Here is a 20,695-nt window from a genome sequence, read left to right on the forward strand (position 1 = left end):
AATAAGTAGATTTTAAATCCTGAAGTTGCATTACTTATTGATTTGGCATGGAATGGCTCTCAATCGACTGGAAGGCTGCCCTGGTTTGCAGTATAAATATTGAAGTATATGCGTGTAGCATTTTTAAAGTTTGGTGTTTTTTTCTTTAATTTGTGTTTTTTAATATGCAGCTTTAGGAAAGGGGTTGATTAATTTTTTAATAAAAAGAGTAGGAAGAGTCACCACCACACTCTGTGTAAATAAAGGTGTCTTTACTGTTGTTCATTGTGAATTACAGTCATTATATACTTTTTTAGTAATAAGTACTTGTTTTAGTAATAAGTCCTATTCAGCCACAGTAAGTATGTAATATATAAAATATCTAATTTAGGTAATACTTACATTTTGTTAGCAAATTCAGGTTCAGGAGACACAGGTTCCCAACTGAAGATCAAAAGACTAAGTTATAATTAAAGGAGCTTCTGCATACAAAGTTGCCTGCTCAATTTAATGCTGGTTAAGGGCACTGATATGTTTCCAGGACAGTCCCTTCTGGCCAGCTGAGCTTTGGAGTCAGTAGCTGGTGAATAAATGAGGCCACTGTTGTGAAGGAACATGCTGTGTTCACTCATATTGGCTGTTTTGGGGTTTTACTCTTTTACTGTAAGAAAGAGAGGGGTTGGCTGAGAAGGCATTTTGGCTGGGTTCAGAGCTATAGCCCAGAATATTCTGTTATTTTCTCCTTCAGGGCTAATGAGTCAGAGTTCTCTGTTCATGAGGCATATGAAGAGAGCTGTCGAGGGTGGAGCAAATCTGTATTTACATTTTTCAGTCATTTGTAAAGTACTGAATGTCAAGAATAACTTTGCCTTAAAGGCGAGCAAACATGAGCCATTTTCAAGTGTGAAGAAACCTGAATTGCATCTGTTGGTACAGTTTGCATTCCTTTTCTTGCATCTGGATGGTAGAAGGTTCTTCCCATATTTTCCTGAGGGGAACAGGGAATAGCTTGGCAGTGGAGCAGTGACCTCTTAAGAGGCACAGCCTTTGTGCTCCTGTATAGGAAATACATTGTTTCACCACTGTGATTTTTTTTTGTTTGTTCACCTACCTGTTGGTTTTTTTTTTTCTGCTTCTTGGGCATGGGTGGTGGGTAGGAATTTTGGGTAAATAAGAAGTGGGGACAAAGTAAAGGGATTGATGGGAGACCTTGGTTTTACTGGTGCACGGATCAGCTACTCTGCAGGTACCCATATATCACACCAACCATTCTTTCTAGGATTGGTCTGTAACCTGAGCCAGTGTGGGTTTAAAATGGTCACTGCAAACCAGTGTATTCACCTGGTAATTCTTGAACTCAATCAATAAGGTTGTTTAACTCTACATTGATCAGTAATTGATTGTTTTGGGAGCTACCACCTTTTTCAGACACTTCCTAATTGCTTCAATTCTAGAAGGCTATCCAGTTCATAGGATATTAATAGGCTATTAATGAAGTTTATGACCCATGTTAATTAAGAAGTCTGCATAGACAAACAAGAGTTTTGAATTTAATCAAATGCAGAGCTAATTTGGGAAGCGGTACTGCTATATTAACTTTTTTTCTTTTTTTCCCCTTGTGTAGCTATTGGCGAATATGAAGAGCTTAGAGCAGAAAATAAGAAAACAAAGGAAGAGGTTTGTATGAATCAATTATTCATTTAATACTAAAATGCTAAATACCAGAATACCTTGTGGACTGTGGCAGATGGTTGACTGTTTTTTTGAGTTCACTGTTACTTAATAATAATATTACTTGTACCTATGTGTTTTATGGAGCAATGAATGCAACTCTTACAACTATTGTGGCTGTCCCACTCCAGAAAAGTTCCTGTAAATATATTATAAGTGATTGCTGCTTTACCAGGTTTGCCTGTGAAAACAGTTGGGAGCATAGACCAAGTCACGTGTTCAAGATAAAATTGTTTCTCTTTGATCTAAGTCTTGTTTTATTATGACTTCATTTGCACAGGGGACTTATTTACTGGAAAGAAAAAAAAGATAACAACTTCCCTCAGCTTCTGAACATTCATAATATAGGAATATGCTTTCTGAAGGTAGGGAGGAATGCAGAGGAGTCAGTGCTACACTGTATTGTAAGCAAAATTCTCCTTTCTCCAGTATGAGTGAGATGAAGATGTAAGAAATCTGTTAGATTTAAAATCCCTGTGAGCTGCCAAGACACATAGATTTAATTCAGCTTCTTCTGAAATAACTTTGGAATGGTCATTTTTAGTTACAAATGTTTCAATTCAAGGCTGTATTGAGAAGACCTTGTCCTTAACTCTCTTCTTATTGTTGAAGAAAATTTGATACTTAGGTTCACTTATGATTCGGCAAAGATTATGTGTATTTCTACAAGGTCAGCATATCGTGCTTCATTCCCTCCTATCCTCTGACCTCCTTGTCCTTTTCACTTTGGTTGTTGCTGCATTCCTGTTCTGCTGTCCTTCACCAATGTCCCAGATATCCTGGGAAATCTGTCCTCTCTCTCTTTGCTGTTTGGAAGAAATGCTCAGAAGAAAATGAGAATAAAGCTGACTCAGACCAAGACTCCATCCAGCCCAGAATGCGGTGTCTGACAGCAGAAAGGGAGGCGTGTAGGAGCGTGTTTAACACTGGGCAGGTTTCTCTTGCAGTCTCCAAACCATTTGCAGCCTGGGAGTGGTTTCAGTGTCCTGCCCTGCACTGCTCTGTTCCTTTAGTTTGTCCCGTGCTGGCTGTTGGCTTCTGTCACACGTGGAGAATGCCATGCCAGGACATGTGTACACCCCATGAAAAAAAGGCTCCCCAGCTTTGCCCTGAACCCAAGTCATACCAGCTTTGGTGTTTCTTCAGCACAGCTTTGTTTAGCTTAGAAAGGGAAGAATGGGGAGACCTCCCTTGAGCTACATTTTTATTTAATTTTTTTTTTTCTTCAGAGGGAATGTCAATGAAAAATTTTATTTTTGAAATTGAGATAGAATGAGATGTTCTGAGGTTGTTTTTTCCATTCTGCTCTTCTTGCCTCCTTGCTCCTCTTTCTCACACGGCTTCTTTCCTACAGCTGCATATCTCTAGCTACTCTTGTGTGTTTCATCTGGAGGCTGCTTTGAACTTTTTTGGAATTCTTGCATAACACCCAAAAATCCCCCGAGCCTGAGCGTATGGGGATTACATTCCCAGCTGAGCAAAACAGTTAAACACGTGCTCAGAGCTGGATTTTCAGCTGTTACGCAAGTTTTCTCCTTCCAAAAACTCCATCCTGCAAATTGGTGTGCTTGTGTAAGCAGTCATTGTTCAAGTGCTTGGACTCAAGTGGTTAAGTGTGAGGCTCTAAGTGCATTTCTTCCACAAAAAAAAAAACCCCAAAAAAACCAAAAAAAAACCAACAACAACAAAAAAAATTCTACTGATGCAGAGATCATGGTTATATTTGCTTCCAGAGCCAATACTGGAAGAAACTATTCCTTGTGTTATGGCAGGGCGGAGTAATCCTAATCCTAAAGGTCCTTAGCATCTCTTGCTTTGTATCTTAGTTTGTGTTTTGCAGGATCAAACCTGCTGCTGGAAAAATGTAGCACAGGCTTTCTCTACCTGTGGGTCTGGGAACTTCTGTTCCTTTTTCTGCCTCTGTCTGTCACTGTGAATGTCAGCAAATGGCTTCCACTGTATCAATTGTGGTCACATAATTGCATCAACAGGAGAATGAGATGTTAATTATTTTAGCAGGTGACTTGCAGACTGTGTGTAGAAATTGCCACAGAGCAATGAAATAGCAGTCTGTGTGTATGTGCTTTTGGTACACTTGGTGGAATACTTTCCTAAGTCACTGCTGTGCTTGTATGGCTCTGAAAGATGAGCTGTGCATGCAGAAATTGTCCTAGTTTCCATTAGACACATGGAACATAGTGGATAATGGGCAGCTAACTTAAGATATAATTTTAATTCTTTAAAATTTATACTCCTTGTTCCATGTTTTTTCTTAAAATTAGGAAGTAAATTGACTTTTATGTGGGTTACTTTGTACTTCATTTCAAAGATACGCTGCTTTGAAAGGGATGCTAATAACCATGGAAATTCAGGAGCAAAAGACAAGATCTTTCATCCACAATGTCTCTTCCTCATTGCCTTGCAAAACTGCCAATTTGGAGACCACTGGTGGAGTCTCTGACAACATTTCCCCAGACATTTTTTGTTAGTGTGTTTAAATACTTTTAGGAACAATGGAGCCAAAATTATATTGGCAGATTACATCTCTTAGGTCACCTTTTTTATTGACGTAGCCAACAAAACATTCATATGAGCCCCCCAAAAATGGATAACTAATGTTCAGCTGCAGACAAATGTGGGTAACTTAATATGCAGTTCTGACATATTCAGAGTCAGATCATGAATAAATATTTGACTACTTGCTAATCAGACAGAAATGACTCTGAACGCTGGTTTTGACAGTGTTTTGTCATGCTGCCAGTAGGGGTAAAAAAAAAGCAAGACAGCTATCCAAAACAGTAGGTGTAATACTGTATCTCTGATACATCATTCATGGTGTTTGCTCTGCTAAAGCACATGGATGGAGTGGATTATATGTTTAGTCACCAAGTGGGAATGGGGAGGGGATTCTGCCTTGATGACATCCTCATTGTTTCTCTAAGTAGAGTACTGCAAATGTCACTGGATACTTTTGAGCAGTGCACCAAACTCACAATTTTAGAATGAGCATTAAATCTGCATACATTTCACAATCTGTGCAAATGGGAAAGAATTGTGTCTTGTGTTGCTTAGCAATGGTTTAATTGACTATATGACTACTATGTGAACTTCTTGCATCTTAATATCTGGACTGAACAATCTCCCTGTTGTTTTTGCCCTTCGAAGGCCTTTTATTGAAGTATGTAGGAGCTTATGTACAAAGTAGTTGGCAAAAAAGAAGCCTGTTAGTAGAGCATAAACAAGAAATGAGAAATTAAAGTATTGCCTTGTGTATTGGCTAGCTAGAAGGCTAAAATCTGGAAGGAGTGTGATCGACAAATCTTCTGAATTTGCGCCTGCAAAGATGAATAATATATGGAGTTATTCACAAAATTAATTTTGGCAACTGGACTGTTAATTTTTAAAAATACAGGTGCAATGTATTTTTGCTGCTAGGAGATTATCACTGAGCCCTGTAGCCAGTTCAGGACTGCAATATTGTCTGTGTACATTGTTGGGGTTTTTATAAGTGAGATAATGGTGGTATAAATATTAGATAACTACTACTAGATATATTAAATAAAATAGAATAAATGCTTATTTTACTTTGCAGAGAAGCTGGAACTCTTCATTAAATTAAAAACAGAAAATTGTCTGGCAATCCAGGAGCTACAAACTTTTAAATTTTTATTCAAGGGTATTCTTCAGTTTGGAGCTATCCCTTAACAGTGAAAAGGGGAAGCTTAGTAAATACATGGAAACTGTTTCTCCTCAGCAGTTGCATGTGCTTGAATGTGGAAAGTGAACAGTAGATTTGATAGTAATGTTATGCTATTTGCCTTTTAATATTTAGGAAGAGTGATACTTGTGTCCATTTATGATTCTATTGTGTATGCCTCAAATTGCCTTTTTGAAAAGTGAGATGGTTATGAACTTTTAAGACTTCTGTGGGACATTTTATGAGCAGCTCATATGTCTAAATTTTGATCTTTAAACTTTTCAGTTTTAAAGGTAAGGTCAATTTATTTTGAAGGGTGACAGTATTTTTTATTATGAAACATAGTTTATAGGCTTTTTATTTTTGTGTATATTTCAAATTTGAAGCAGTTCAAGTAGTTAAAGAAAATTTCAAATTTTTCTAATTCTTAGAAGATAAACTGGGGTATTTTTTGGAAGGCCCTGTAACAGCTCTGCTTACATGGCTCTGATTGCAAGACAGAAGGCAAAGTGCTTTCCATTGATCATTTCAGCAAGGGCAGCAATCTCCCCCTCTCCTTTTCTTCTTCTTCTTTCATTCTGAAGCACAGTAGCAGCAAAAGGAAGGTATTGAGAAAACTGCGACTGGGAGCAGGAATTGCTCTGCAGAGACCCAAGCCTAGAGACCCTGATTGTGCAGAGAAATGTCACGGTTATGAGGAGAATAGTCAGCTTGCCGTGGTCCAAATGGAGCTCTCTCTGCAAATAGCACTCGAGGTGAAGTGGAATAGGTCATTTAACTTCCCCTTTCACTGCACAGGGAAAGCTGCTTTGCCTTACAGCGTGATGCCTGGAGGATTCTAAAAGGAGTTTTCCCTGTCATTGGGATAAGGGAGTGTGCTATGTCCTCTACATCAAGGCTTCCATCAGTAGGAAAGTTGTTGACTTCCACAGGCAACAGATTCTTAAAATGCTAATGTTCCTGGGTTTTAAATTGCTCACTTAATGTGCAGTGGGCTGAAAGCTTGCAGTGTGCAGAAAAATCATGTGTGGGTGAAATATGTCAGTGTGGCTCCAGGGTCTTTCTTGGAAAATCCAAGGAGGCAGCAGCTCCCACCAGTTCCCCTTCTGTGGCGGAACTGTGCTCTGCAGAACAGCCACAAACACCTTCTGCATCTTTCACTGCCTTCTGCTCTTAGGCTGCACTTCTGCCACGAAGGTAACACAAATTTTTGCTGAGGAAACAGTGGGAGGACAGCAAGCAGCAAGATTCATGCAGAGATTTCCCTTCCCCACCTCTCCTCTGCAAGATTCTCTTCACAGGTTCTTTGTTAACAGGGCCCCAGGAAATGGTGAGTCCTTGTCCGGCGCTGCTTGCTCAGCACGTCTTTGCTCTTTCTGCAGCTCTGCCCTGTTTCACAGTCCTTACAGCAGCTGGTGACTGACCTGTCCTCCTACTCAGCCCCTGTCCCTTGAAGCCTCATCACCCCAGGGCCATGAGAAGAGAGAATTCTTGTTGAGTGCAACTCCTTTTGCTCCCACAGATAGCCGTCAGCTGCCCCTGAGCCAGCACCAGTGGCATCCTCGCCTTGTCCAAGAGCAGATCCTTCTTTGGGTCTCATCCAAGGTCCTCTGTAGCTGATAGAAGAGTTCTCTTGAATTTGGCTGCCTTTGAATCAGACTCTCCCCTTTCTTGTTGCTTAACAGCAGGCTCCTTTCCCAGCTAACTCAAAGTGGCTCCTCATGTGGAAAAACTGAAAATCGAGCAAAATCATTTCAGGGTTGTTTTTCTTGTTTTTTTTTTTTTCTTTTTTTACCTAGTTCTGTTCCAGTGGCCAGCATCCTTGTAATTGGAGTTGCACTGTAAGAAGCTCAGTCACACAGATCTCTTCCAGAAGTTAACTCATGGTCTTAGGTTGATTTATTGCTGTGAACATGCCCAGCCGCATGTGAGGAAGGATGTGTGTGTAAGGCGCCTTGTGTGCCAGTCATACTTCACCCTGGGTCATGTGCTTTTCACACTGTGGTTAATCACTGTGTCTCTTGTGAATTTTACTCATTTCTTTGAGTTCTTTCATTTACTTACAGAATGGGTTTTCTTAGAGAACTCTATTTAACATCTGTTTTATTCTTTCTTTTTGAAGAAACCGTTTCATCATAAGATCAGTGATTGGAAGCCTGTGTAGTGTTAGCAATAACCACAAAATTAATAAAACTAGGTGATGGGAACTCCTTAAAGCATGAACATGAGTGCCTTTCTCTCTACCAAGCTGAAACTTTGCTCATGATGTAATGAAATCAAACAGCATGTCCCTGATGATTGGCTTTGAGGTTTTCCCTGCACAGGGTGGGTACAGAAGTACCTCTTTGCTGACTATTTGTGTTAAAGAAACTAGACTTAAAGCCTATTTTTGACATGCAAAGTAGTGGTTCTCCTGTTGGTGTAACATGGATAACTGCTTATATCAGTTTTGGATTATGTGTCTCTTTAAAATATTTTCAGAGTAGCTCTGAATCAGAAGCTAAATCAAGTACAGTGTGCCAGTTTGGCTAAGAAGTACCCTGAGTAATGAATTTTTTATGCATATTTTCCATTGATCTTACATGGCTGGAAGGAAAAAGAAATGCTTTGATAGGCTTCTGTACATTATTGTGCTGGCAGTTGATCTTGGTTGGTTTTGCATGTTGTGACTGACTGCTAATTAAATAACTGGATCAGTGTTTCATTTCAATTTTCTCTTCTACAGTGTGACAAAATCAAGCAAGAACGAGATGAGGCTGTCAAAAAGCTGGAGGAGTTTCAGAAAAGTAAGCTGACAATGTCAGTGGGATTTTCTTGATGTAGACAATTACAAACATAGTTCTGCACACTCTACAGCAGTGTTAAGAATGCTGAGATTCAGGTCCACCTGCTGTTTCTCCTTGAAAGCTGAGTTTAAGGAGCTAATCCAGTGAGACTTTGCCCACAGTCAGAATAAATGCTGTTACAGCATTTCTACTCTCTGGCAAGGGTAGTCATTCTCAGGGTGCAAAGTGGTGAAAATACAGTGGTGGCTCTATCTCACCTGGATTCTGCAAGTGACTTTTGGAATGATGTATGCTTGAAGTGAGTGGGATTTGATGCTGTAGCTGAGATTCATAATAATAATAATAATAATGGCAATTCTTTTCATGTAGGAGTAATACTACTTTAAGCATAGACACACCAGGAGAGGTTTTTAGGACTAACTGCTCTCATGTGCTAATTTTTAGAGCAAGTTCTCTCTTGTCTGGGCTGTGAGAATGTCAATATTCAGGTTTGCACTTTTATGGTAATGGTTCTATTGAAACCGTATGGTGTCTGGAAGCAACAAAGCACATCTAATGGGAGTGGAAGTATCCTGGTGGAATAGCTCCTTAGAAGAGACAATTACAATGGGATTGTGGTCTGTTACATCTGCTTTGTGCCAGTACAGTGAACTGCACGATGAAGCATCAGACATGAGGATGAAGTTAATGCAGGAGAAGGAAATCACATGGTCTGTACTTTTGTGTGACTGTGTTAAAGAGGAATTTGCTCACTTCTGTTTTATAATAGTTTGTGTGATACAATTATGGAAGATAATCTGAAATCAACAGGAATTGTCTACTACCTTGAATGCTCTTAGGTAACCAAGAATGTTTTCTAAGAAGCACAATTCCTCTGGACAAACGGCTGCCTGTTTTGTTTTTGATATGATATGAGGAATACTGGAGTGTGGCAGAAAATGTCAAGTAGCTAAGACTTAAAATTTGAGGCAATATTTGATGTTGTAAGATTTTATAGGTTTCTTTTATCTTCCTTTCACATTTTTAAAGGACATACCTTGTAAACATAGTGATAAAATGCCAGGAATATTAGGATTTTAAAGCAATAATAGAGCCTATTATTTAAACGACAATATAAAAGGCAATTATATTGATGAAGAGCTACATTGGCTTTGTGTCTGTGAATAAACTTGGCCTGTACTCAGCTTCTATTTGTTCTCCTGGCATAAACACATATTGTGTGTGATTCCAGTTTAATGGGGCCCCGTTTGTATGCCAAGCAGCTGCATTTTAGGCCCTATTGCGTGATTTCATAGCTCTCTGAAAATTGGTTCTATTGAGCACAAGAGATAGAAGGTGGTGGTGGGGGGGAAAGCTTCAACACACAATCATTTCTTTTCAATTGGAGCCAGCAAGGTTGATGACAACATGACCATTGTGTTATAATGATAAGACCACTAAGGATCTGTACCTCTCATCAAGGCTTTCACACAACAGCAGATACAATTTAATTCACTGCTCTGTCAGCAGTGCTGATACCATTATGCCGTCTGTCTCCACAGTTATAATCACTGTCCTCCGAGAAATGCAGTTGAAATGATCTTGAGCAGTCAAAGAAACTCTCAATTAAGGCTGCCACTTCCAATGTGTCAGATTGTGTCTTATGCACTTGGTACAATTTTCACTTCCAATCCTGTTTATTTACAATGTCTACCAGTAATTATGCTTAACATGTCATTTAGTGAGGGTGCCCCTGCCAAGGAGATTGTTGGGTGCTGCGGTACCATTGAGGGGGAGTTTCTCGCAGTCAATGCCATCAGCGGCTTTTAGTCCCTGATGGGATGCAGTAGTAATGTTGATAATGCAAGTATCGTGCTCATCAAGTCATAATTAGATGCCACTCAAATGTGCCACTTGTAATAACAGTGTTGATTCATGTTTTCTCGGTGACTGCAACTACTAATTAGTTAAGTGGTTTTTGGTTGGCCTGCATTTGCTGTGGATTATTATTACCCCTGAAAAAAACTGTCAAGGTTAGAGATGTTTCAGGCCACTTAGTGCTTCTTTATGAATATTAATATTAACATAATAAGAACTTTGGACAGACTTAGGAAATAATATATTTTTTGTATTTAATTTGGAAAGACTTTTTTCCCCTGAGTTAATCATAATTGCAGGTTAATTAAGTTTAAATGAACCAAGAGTAATCCCTAGTTCTGCCATGAGAGCCCGATCCTTGTTTCCTAACTTTAGCCTTGCTTGAGGCCCTTAGATTCCTGTCTGTAAAATGGGAGCAGCTCTGGATCTCCATTGCTCCCTTATCAAGCCCAAAGCATCTCATTGCTCAAAGCTCCCAGGGCTCAGTGGAATAAAACCAGAAGATACAGGGAGATGTACTGCCTGAAACTTTTCCTCTCTCAAATTGTATGTATTGTATGTAGCAGCTGGTACAACACGTTTGGAGCAGATAATTTCTCCATAGTCAGGTTAAGTGGAAATAAAAAGACAATCCAAGAAAGAAGTCTGGTTGCACTGGTGGTAGAAGACTTCATGTGAATATAGTTTTTAGACCAAGATTTACCAGAACGCTGCCCTGCCTTTTCTTTTTTGTAGATTTTGGGTCTTTTGTACAGCTACTCAGCAAACCAATGTGTTGCTAGTTTCCTCTGGTAACAACAAAACTTCAATAATGAAAACTTCAGTTGATACTAAATATGAAGCTGCATAAATAACATTTGTTAATGACCTTCTTTTTCCTATAATGAAGTCCTATATTCTAGTTATTAAGATGACCTCTGTATATCAAAGATGGCTTAAATATCTCTCTTCAATCTTTGGTCAAAACTCTTGGAAGAGGGCAAGGGGGCTTTTCTATTTTCCAGCCTTGCTCCTGCTCCAAAGTGTTGTTCAGTTGCAAGTAGTTCCCTTCTGTGCGTTGAAATCCTGACACTGGGCTGAGGAGTTTGTGCCATGCAATGATTTGCAGAATTAGGGTCCAGGCTGCTGTTTGGGATTGGATGAGGGTGCCAAAGCCAAGGGGGAATTGCATCAATGAGCCTGAGAAATGGAAAACTATTCTTGGGTTTTCTGCTTTGCTCCCCCGGGGCAGCCTTAAACCTGTCCCTTAGACTTTGAACACTACTACAGTTCGTATGTACTGCTGGAAAATGAGTGGAATTGCAAGATAAAATGTATCTGTACTTTTAAATTCTTCCTGATTCACATTGGTCTCCTATGTTACAAAATGAGATTTGTTCCAGAACTTTTTGGTCACGCTTTTGCCTGTTAGAGTGATGTGTACCCACAATGGTAATAGGGATTGCAGATGTGTCACTTGCTCCTCCAGCTGTGACATCAAATGTACAGCCATGCATTCCAGCTGCAGTAAGCCCATTCTTGGTTTCAGGGAAGATTTTGTGAGTGTGTTGAGATTCGTATTCTGAGGTGGAGTGGAGGTAGATGAGACCATGGTGCTCATTTTAGGGCCTGCCCAAGCACAGAGAGACTGAATGAGAAACAGACCAGAAAGTGGAAAGGAACTTAGTAAGACATCTCTTGAGGGATTATCCTAAAGGTGTCATTCTGATTCCTCAAGTGTTAGTGAAACGATGATGATGAGTGAGGTTTGTCAAGGAGGCTCCTGCTGGTCTTCTGCCTCTGTAAATTTATGCTCAGTTCTACAGCTGCCCCTCTAAAGCTGCAGACATGGCTTGAGAGAATTGCTTAAAGGAACAACCCAAATATTCAATGCTCAGAACAGTTCCTATCTGTGGAAATTATCTAAGTATGTACTTCCCTGTGTTTGAAATGCTCACAATGGAAGTTAGCAAAAGAAGATAGGCTATTTCTGATCATGGGAGGCATGTGTCAATCTCAGGAAAATACTGACTAATTTTTGAACTCTTCCCTTAGTTTCTCACATGGTTATTGAGGAAGTGAACTGTATTCAGAACCATCTTGAAATTGAGAAGACATGCCGTGAAAGTGCTGAGGCTTTGGCTTCTAAGGTGAGAAGAATTATAGTGATGCTGGGGTTTTTTTGGATCTATTTATTCACCTGTTTATCTATTTATTTATTTAAAACTTGAGATGGTATGCATGACCCTTATATGTTTCTGTATAATCTTGTGGAGCTGTTAAATAGTTTGGAAGTGGCAAAAAACTTAACAGCCAGATGCAAGATACCATTCCTGCCTTTTAAGAAAAAAAAAAAAAAAAAACATTTTAATGTTGTTTCTATTTTCATGGACCAGCATCCTGATCTCTAGTTTTTATATGCATTTAGGTTAAATGGAAAATAAGTTTTAGAACTGCTCTGTATGAAAACAATAATGAGCATTTCAGTGTCTAAATCAAATGGAAAAAGTCAACCACTGCATTACATTTCAGGTGATTGTTTATGAAAGCAAAGCAAGGGCAGGGGAAAGGTGACCTCCACTGCTCTGTTGATTGCGTCTAGTCTGATGAATTTAGCAAGTGTGTAATTTTCTATATTCCATCTCATCAGAAGTGCATTATTATTAAAGAATGTTTTTATCTCTCTTATATATTTTTGGTTGTGTAAAATGCATCTGAGCCACTTCATCAGAAAATGGATTACAGCAATTTTGAACCAAATTTCATTAGCAATGCTGACTGCCTTTTTTTTTTTTTCTTTTTTTTTCCCCTCCCTCCCCATTCCCTGCCCAAAGTACATCCTTAGATATGGTAAAAATCACACCAGCAAGAAATCACTTTAATTTAGATGCATTAGCAATGTACTTTCTGGAGGTATTTACTTAATTGTTTGCATAATGACACTATATTAGAATTCATAAGATAGACAATCAGCATATAAGTAAGAAAATGAACACATTTATGCAACTTGTCTTCTTCTCTGCACTTTCCCTGTAATGCAGGGACAAGGGCAGTTCAAAGACTCGCTTCTGCTCCGTGGGGCTGTTTGTCTGTGAGCTGACTGCACCATGTAGGGCTCCTCACACCATTCTCCCCACTTTCTTACTTTCATTCTTTGGGAAGGAGATAAGAAATTCTTGAATAAATCTCCCATGGTTGAAGGGCTGAGGATAAGGGAGGTCAGAGATGAATGCTTAGGTAAAAATTCAGGGTCAGATGAACTGTGCAGTGTATGTTTTCTTTGAAGATGCATATTGGAGTTCTGAAGTCCATGTTGACTTTGGTATGTGGTGTGTCATTAGTAGAAAATTGATTTTCATTCTTAAACCTAAGCACAGGGCTGGTGGGTGGGCAGTCTCCTGACATTTACCTGAACACCCCTGGGGTGTCTGGATGCAGGACAGTGAAAGAAATTATGAGAATTAAACATTTGCGGGGACTCCTGTTCAGTTTTTCTTGATCAAGACAGAGATGCCTTGTAGAATCCCTTCTGTCCCATCCACCAACCAGTCGTGTTCAGGCATCCAGCCCAAAGTGGTTTCTCACTTGTGGTCTGACCCATAAACAATTGGTTCATGAGATGGCTCTCATCTTGTATATATTGACTCTACAGTAATAACTCAAAAGAATTTTGAGATAATTCTGTTGTGACTAGGAATACAGTACTGGTAGTATTTGTAGTTTATAAGCAAAATAGGGCGTAGGAGAAGGTAAGGATTTTTATTTAACCAATTGATCCAACTTGGAAAACCAGATGAGCTTTCAGGGGCACAAACTCTTCTTCAGGTCATTCAGTTGGGACTCCTGGTACACATTTAAAGGTGAGGAGCTGAAGCAGCTATCACAAAGCCTGTGTAGCATTAAGTCAGCTTGATGTAGTTGATTTGATTGATTTAAACCTACACAGTATTTACTAAACAGAAGTACCAGAGAGGAAAAAAAGGGAAAAAAAGACATGGATAAAGCATCATGTTGAATTCAAGCCTCTCAGAGGAAAAAGTGGATAAGCACCCCATCTTCAGACCATTCTAATGTTGAACGGAACTTAATCTAATGTTACTTTGTCTTTGTTTGAGAGATCTTTTAACGATAAAGGACAAAAAATAGTAGACTTTTTTTTTCTTGCCCAGCAGCTGAAAGACAGACTAACTAACTTCTTACTGTTTGTACTTCTCACCTTTCAGCTGAACAAAGAAAATAAAACCTTGAAAAGAATTAGTATGCTTTGTATGGCCAAACTGGGCCCAGAAATTATCACTGAAGAGATTAACATTGATGAGGATGAGTCATCCACGGATACAGAAGCTACCTCTGGATCATGCAATTCTGTGCACTGTCAGCAGCAAATAAAAGGTGAGCATTGTTGCTGATCCTACACCACCTGCAAGGCAGAAGTTGTCTGAAGAACAGCAGTGTTGGTTTGGACCAGAGACTGGTCGTGTTCCAAGTCATGCTTCTGGGAGTGGTCAGAATCAAAGGATTTCCAGGAATGACTAAGAGCATGGTGGGCTGGTAGTGTGTAACATAAATGGTGGGGGATATATAGCCTGCAGAGAAAGTTAAATGCCGTAGGAAAATGAGATCTACCCAGCTAAGTGAGTTCAATGCTACTGAATCAGTAAAAGAAACATTTCCTAAAACCCTTAAAAAAATAAAAGTGAAGTAGAAGGACAAGGTCACCTTCAACTGCAATGTCATTATTTCAGAGCTTGTCAGACAGAACTCTCCATTTCTGTTTCCATTATGTAGCTTTGTATGCACAAACTTCATTCATGTTCCAGAGCTATTACCAAACAAGCAGCCTGAAGAGGGACTGTTGTACTGGGTAAAACAGCAAAGCTGGAGAATATGGAAATATATTGATAAGACAGATCTGTGCTTTTTTTTTCAGAAATTTCTGGTTCTTTTTTGAAAGGCACTTAATATTTCCATTGTCCAAAATCAGCCTTATTTCTCATCTCTGTGATGAAGTCATTGTGATTTTCAATATTGTTGTGTCATATTTGTGACAAGATTAAGTGCTTAACTTCTTTAGAAAAAAGGCTTTCACTTTTTATTTGATTGTAACTTGGAGCAGCCCATGATGTTTAAGTACAACTTCTTTGAACTTTCAGTTTGACCTTGTTAATTGTTGACTTTTTGAATGCAGTGGCAGCAGTGGAGTGGTACAAAGTATCACTGAGGAAGAATGGTGTGTGTTGTAAAAATGCTTGTGAAACAATCCCACTGAAGAAATAGGGTGTCATAGTACCCTTCTGTTACCAGTTTTCCATCCTCTAGATGTAGGAAAAGGCAGCAAATGGTGTGATGCACACCATGCAACCCATCTGAATAGGAAATGAGACTCTGGAATACCACCTGCCTTTACTGGAGAAAGGTGTCAAGAATAAATTTAGAGAATAAACACCGGCTGCAGATCAGATGGGAGGGTAGCAGGGTCAAATTAGAGAAGTATTGAAGAAAGGTTTTGATGTATCTGCTTTCTGTCTTGATGAGCAATTCGTTAAAGCATGAAAAGTGGTATTTTGGGGATCTTCAGGTCCTTCAGCCTTCTCACCATTGAAGAAAGTATTGGATGTTTCTTGGAATGATTTCTTCCCTCCCATCACTTTTCTGTAAGGATACACAAATAAGGTAGTAAAACCTGAGGCTCTCTGTGGTCTGTGGATATGCTTTCTTCTCTGCATAGTGAGGTTGATATATGTATTGTAAAACCAGAATTAATCCAAGTCCCATAAATTTCAGTGAGACCTTTTTTTGCCATTAATTTCTCTGGAGAGCACAAATCCATAAAATGGACAAGGTGTATCAAGAATCTTCTGGGAAAAAACAAGTATTTTTATTTATTTGAGTAAGTGTATGCTTTTAATTTAGAGGACAATAAATCTGAGGCTCCAGAACTGGGAGGGAGGTGTAGAATGGACATTTTTAAGATGTGAAACCTACCAGAATGACATCCAACATGTCATCATCATCTGCAGTTGATTAGCCACAATTTTCTCAGCTCGTGGCTGGTATTCAATGAACAGCAGTGCTGTGAAATACTGGAAGCAGGTGGGGAATGAGAGCACTTACTAAAGCTAATATATATCAATAAATTTTGAATTTTGTGGTGATTTTATGTTAACCTAAACCTTGATATATTATGTATGCAAACTGATCTCCTGTTAAGAAGTGATTATAATCAAATGTTTTATTCCATTGTGAATTTAATTTATTTCATATTTTAATAATTAAGGAACAAAAATTCTGAGGGGAAAATTACAAGCATTAGCTCTTCCATCAGTAAAGGTTATATTCTGACTCTGTTCACATAATGTTACAAAGGCTATAAATTGGCAGCTGTTCAGGACAATTTCTTCTGTGAAAACCTCCCAAGTATTAACTGCCTGTTGTTTTGTTTATTTCCCTTGTGACAAGAACTCACGATCCAAAAAGAATTGAAGTGCATTAATTTGTTTCAAAGGATGCTTCTCAAAAATTGCCTTCTGCTGCCTCCATACCAGAGTCTCTGTGATGTGACAGTCTCAAGAGCAGGACTGAGGACCCTCTGTGGTGGCAGGATTTGCCCTGTTGTAGCAGGAAATGAATCATTCAAAATGCAAATAAAGACAGCAGGACTGAACAAGGAGCTTACCTCAAGAGAGTAAATCTGAAACTGTGGCCCAGTTACAGATCTGTTACTTGACACTTATGCAAAACTCATAAATTATTGAGGATGTTCCTTGATTACAACTGATGCTTGATACGTAGTTCAGGTGTTTCATACTCAGCTGTACTGGCATTGCTGTGACATTTCCTTTGTTGTTGTTTTTCGAATAAAATATATTCTTCATTTCCTTCCTCAAACTGTAGAGCTGCGAGATCAAATCGTATCTGTTCATGAGGAAAAGAAGACCTTGGCCATTGAACTGGAAAACCTGAGGTGCAAACTTGCAGAAGTAATTGAAGAAGTATGTATTGTACCATGGAAGGCGAGACCATGTTAGCGTGGAGTCTGTCCTTTCTGTAACTTTTAGCTTATTTTGCTAAAAACACTCAGTTGTGAAGTTAATTGAATACTGTCTAATCTCAAGTCCTGCCAGTGATGGATCACTTAGGGCATGTCCCTGGAAGGGACCTTCTACGTCACAGTCCAGTCTGCCACTGTAGCTGGCACATGACTTCTCCTTACCTGTTTGATCTATTCTAAAGCCCATATTACCAACTGTCACCTCCCTTTCCTGACAGCCCCTCACCCATCACAGCCTGCAGGGTTTTTTTTGGATTTCCTTAAACCCACAGATGTGTAAGAAATACTTTTGTAGGACATGTAGTTTAATCACTGGTGCTACTTCATTGAGTATATCCTTAAGTTCAGCCATTGGCAGTGCCGTGTCATGATAATTAGACCAGTAAATTGGCTTTTCAAGCCAGCAGAGTTTCATTCCTGCTTGAAAACTGGATAAGCCATGTACTGATGCAAATCAGGACTTAGTGGCTCTTCCTGTCTATGCAACACTTGCATTCAGAAAGACACAGCTGACAGCACTTGGACAATAAACAGAGCCCAGGGAAAAAAACCAACCAAACAGGGGTCTGACTATATTAAAATGCAAACAGTCAAGTAACTTTCCAACCAGGTGCTATGGCACCTGATCCTGAAAGGTTCCAAAGATCATGTATTTGCAGCTGTGACTGGAACGTGCCATGGGAGGAGTAGTTCATAACCCTTTTATGACATCTGTTACAACATCGGTAAGGTGGAGTAAAAATGCTTTCCATCCCACTGGAAACCCCAGCATCAAGCCAAACCTAGGAAACAGAGCTACTGGCAGCAAAATACTGCTTGAATTATCTATGTGCTGTGTGCCTTGTGCCATTAACTGAAATGCTCTTGGTTCTGATATGTCCTTTTATCATTTTCTAGGTAAATAAGTTGAAAGAAGAAAAGGCTGTTTTGACGACCGAAGTTAATAAGCAGCAAAAACTGTTGGAGAAATGTAACAGAGGTGTGTAGTCTCAGCAGGTTCTCTCAGAGTTTGCTGCATCCTTTGCAGAAGGTGCAGAGTTTTTCTGTTGTAGTACAAAGAGTAGGTTACAGCACAGTGACTGTGGTCCAGATCTGACACTCGACCTGATGGCTGCAGGCGCTCCATCAACTCATGGACTGTTCCAGATTCTCTGTGCTCCAGGAAAATGTGACAATGTGAATAGCAGGTGTTATGTGAGCATATGGAAACCTTTTCCTGTGTGCCACAAGTGGGAAAGCAGGGCAGGGGCACAGTCCTTCTCAGAGATGGGGTTTGAACCTTAATCTCCTGCCTTCCTAAATCATTACACAAGTCTTGCTTTTTGTTGGGATGCAGCTTCTAATTTTGAATGTCTAAGGTCTTAGGAGCAACTTTTTTTATGTTAAGAGGATGATGAGAAAAAGGCAGGAGTGCTAGAATGTGAGAAATAAGATTTCTTATGGAAGAAAATAATGGATTTTCCTTTACTGGAAAAGAAGAGAGGTAAAACCAGGGCAGGGAAAGACTAAAAAGAGACATGGCTCAAAAAAGGAAAGCTTTTGCTTAATGAAGGTGAGTGCTTTTACATGAGTAATAGTTGATCCCAAAGAAGTTTAGAGGGGAGGGAAAAGTTTTTAGTTTTTCGATTACTCTGTCCTTTCCTCTTGTTGCTTACTAAGCCTTAAGAAATTAAAAATTGTTTGGTAAAAAATCTCATTGGGTGTTTCCCATTTTCCTGAAGTGGCTGAGATATACTAGGGCATATCCTGTAAGCTTTCTCCAGGTGTTCATCTCTTAACCCTTCCATGTGTCTGCATTTCTTAACCTATGACAGGCAGTACTTGAAGGCTCTTACAACACCAAACTTTGGAACAGTTGGTTAAACAGATTAGCTTGAAGATTTTGATGGGATAGTATGGCAGATGAAATTTTTCTGAAAATTTTTCTTTTTTCTAAGCATTATAGAAAGATCCACCCTTAGTTTTACATTTGCCTGTTTCCCTGGAAGGAAGAGTTAAATTAAAACAAGATTTTTTTTGTATGCATGAAGTAAGCTACCAAAGTATTCAATAGCTCCTGTGTCCTGTGTTTATGTGGCACTGTGGGGTTGGTTGTTGGGTATTTTTTGTGTGTGTGCTTGGTTTTTGTTTATTTGCTTTTTTAAGTTAGCATCACTTTGAGAGTCAGGTATGCTGGGATGTGTGTCCCACTATGGACGTGTGTACCACTTACTGTACCTGCCTTTAAAAAATGTTGTGCTCATCTCCAAACCAAGTAAAGAAATATAAATTTCTCAAGAATAACATAATCTTTGATAAATTCAGCAAAGCTCTTTTGAGGCAAAGAGAAGCAAAATCTGGTCTGTGGTACTTGATGCCCATTACTGGAGATTTTGAGTCAGAAGAGGAGGAGTATTACTCTATTTAGAAGATTAGTAATTGTGCGTATATGTGGTGAGGTTTAGGACAAATACTGCAAAGAAGATTGCATATGGAAATGTAAAACTAGGTCATGCTGTCAGTCAGGGATCCATGGTACTAGGGAATAGCAGCTTATCTGGGTAAATCAAACAGTGCTTCATCTTTTGATCTGTTCCACTTCTCCTTCTGATCTTGTTTAATTCATATCAACAGTGTCTGTGCTGGCAGTAGAGGAATATGAAGAGCTTCATGAAAACTTTGAGCTGGAAAAGAACCTGCGGAAGAAGGCAGAGTCATTTGCACAAGAGGTGAGTAGTCAAGGGAAAAATTAAGACATTGCAAGTGGGCAAAACCTTACCAGCTTGGATGACTTGATTTCAGTTTCCAGCTGTTGTCCAGCCCCAGAGACTACGTAGGTAACATCTGTATTTCATCCATAAAAACGAGTTTACTGTTTCAACAAGCATTTATAAAGCACTTTGGAATTATTCATACTGTCTTACCCATGCCCCCTTTCAAGGCAAGGCTTTAAATTTATCATGGGCTTAGTTTGCTACAACATCCCAATGTGGAATATATAGTGGTTGGAACTGGGAGGGATTTGCTGTCTTTCTAGTGATACAATACCAAGGACTATTTTTTTATCATTGAGGGACCCATTTTGAAAGATTATATTGAAAGTACTTTCTGTAATTGACTAACGAGCTGACAGGCAACTTACATACAATGCCAAAGAAATGCTGATTATTTGTAAACAACTATTTCTTGGGATTTGTCATTATTTAGTTTTTGCCTCTTCCAGAATATGGGCTCCTGTTGGTGCACACTGTCAGAGTAGCTGTTCACTTGAAGGTTTTAATTCCATAAAGTTCTCTTATCCAAAATGGAATCACTACAACAGTGAACTTAAGGCCTGCATTATTCTTCCCTTTCTGTAGTTGCTTGTCTTCCTGTGGTATTGTGCTGCTCAGAAAGATTTTTAGAACAGTTCTTAAAATATATAACCATGTGACAACAAAGACATTGCTGATTCACGTTTGGGGAACCAATACTTAAAATTACTTTAAAAACCTGTTATCATTGGCCTAGTTTCACACTGATGGTGTCCCTTGAGTGACCTGAGACAGGCTCTGGCCACAACTGCCTCCACAGCAGCACAGCTTTCTGCTCGAGTGAGGCTGTGTCAGCTTCCTCTCACAGGGATCGTGCTGCAAG

General features: G+C 39.3%; 1 protein-coding gene across 3 annotated transcripts in view; it reads left to right on the forward strand.

Moving 5' to 3' along the window:
- SHTN1 (shootin 1) overlaps positions 1-20,695 on the forward strand; it is a 55,026-nt gene that overhangs the window by 5,287 nt on the left and 29,044 nt on the right. For 2 of the 3 annotated variants that reach the window (XM_053949366.1, XM_053949367.1), the window contains exons 2-8: positions 1,604-1,656; positions 8,133-8,193; positions 12,085-12,179; positions 14,253-14,421; positions 16,924-17,021; positions 17,978-18,059; positions 19,694-19,788. In XM_053949366.1, coding sequence (XP_053805341.1) covers positions 1,604-1,656; positions 8,133-8,193; positions 12,085-12,179; positions 14,253-14,421; positions 16,924-17,021; positions 17,978-18,059; positions 19,694-19,788 — 653 coding nt within the window. Of the gene's footprint in view, positions 1-1,603; positions 1,657-8,132; positions 8,194-12,084; positions 12,180-14,252; positions 14,422-16,923; positions 17,022-17,977; positions 18,060-19,693; positions 19,789-20,695 lie in introns of those variants that run through there. The other variant, XM_053949368.1, reaches the window with a different exon arrangement.

Source organism: Vidua chalybeata, chromosome 8 (genome assembly GCF_026979565.1).
Source record: "Vidua chalybeata isolate OUT-0048 chromosome 8, bVidCha1 merged haplotype, whole genome shotgun sequence".
NCBI classification, from domain to species: Eukaryota; Metazoa; Chordata; class Aves; order Passeriformes; family Viduidae; genus Vidua; species Vidua chalybeata.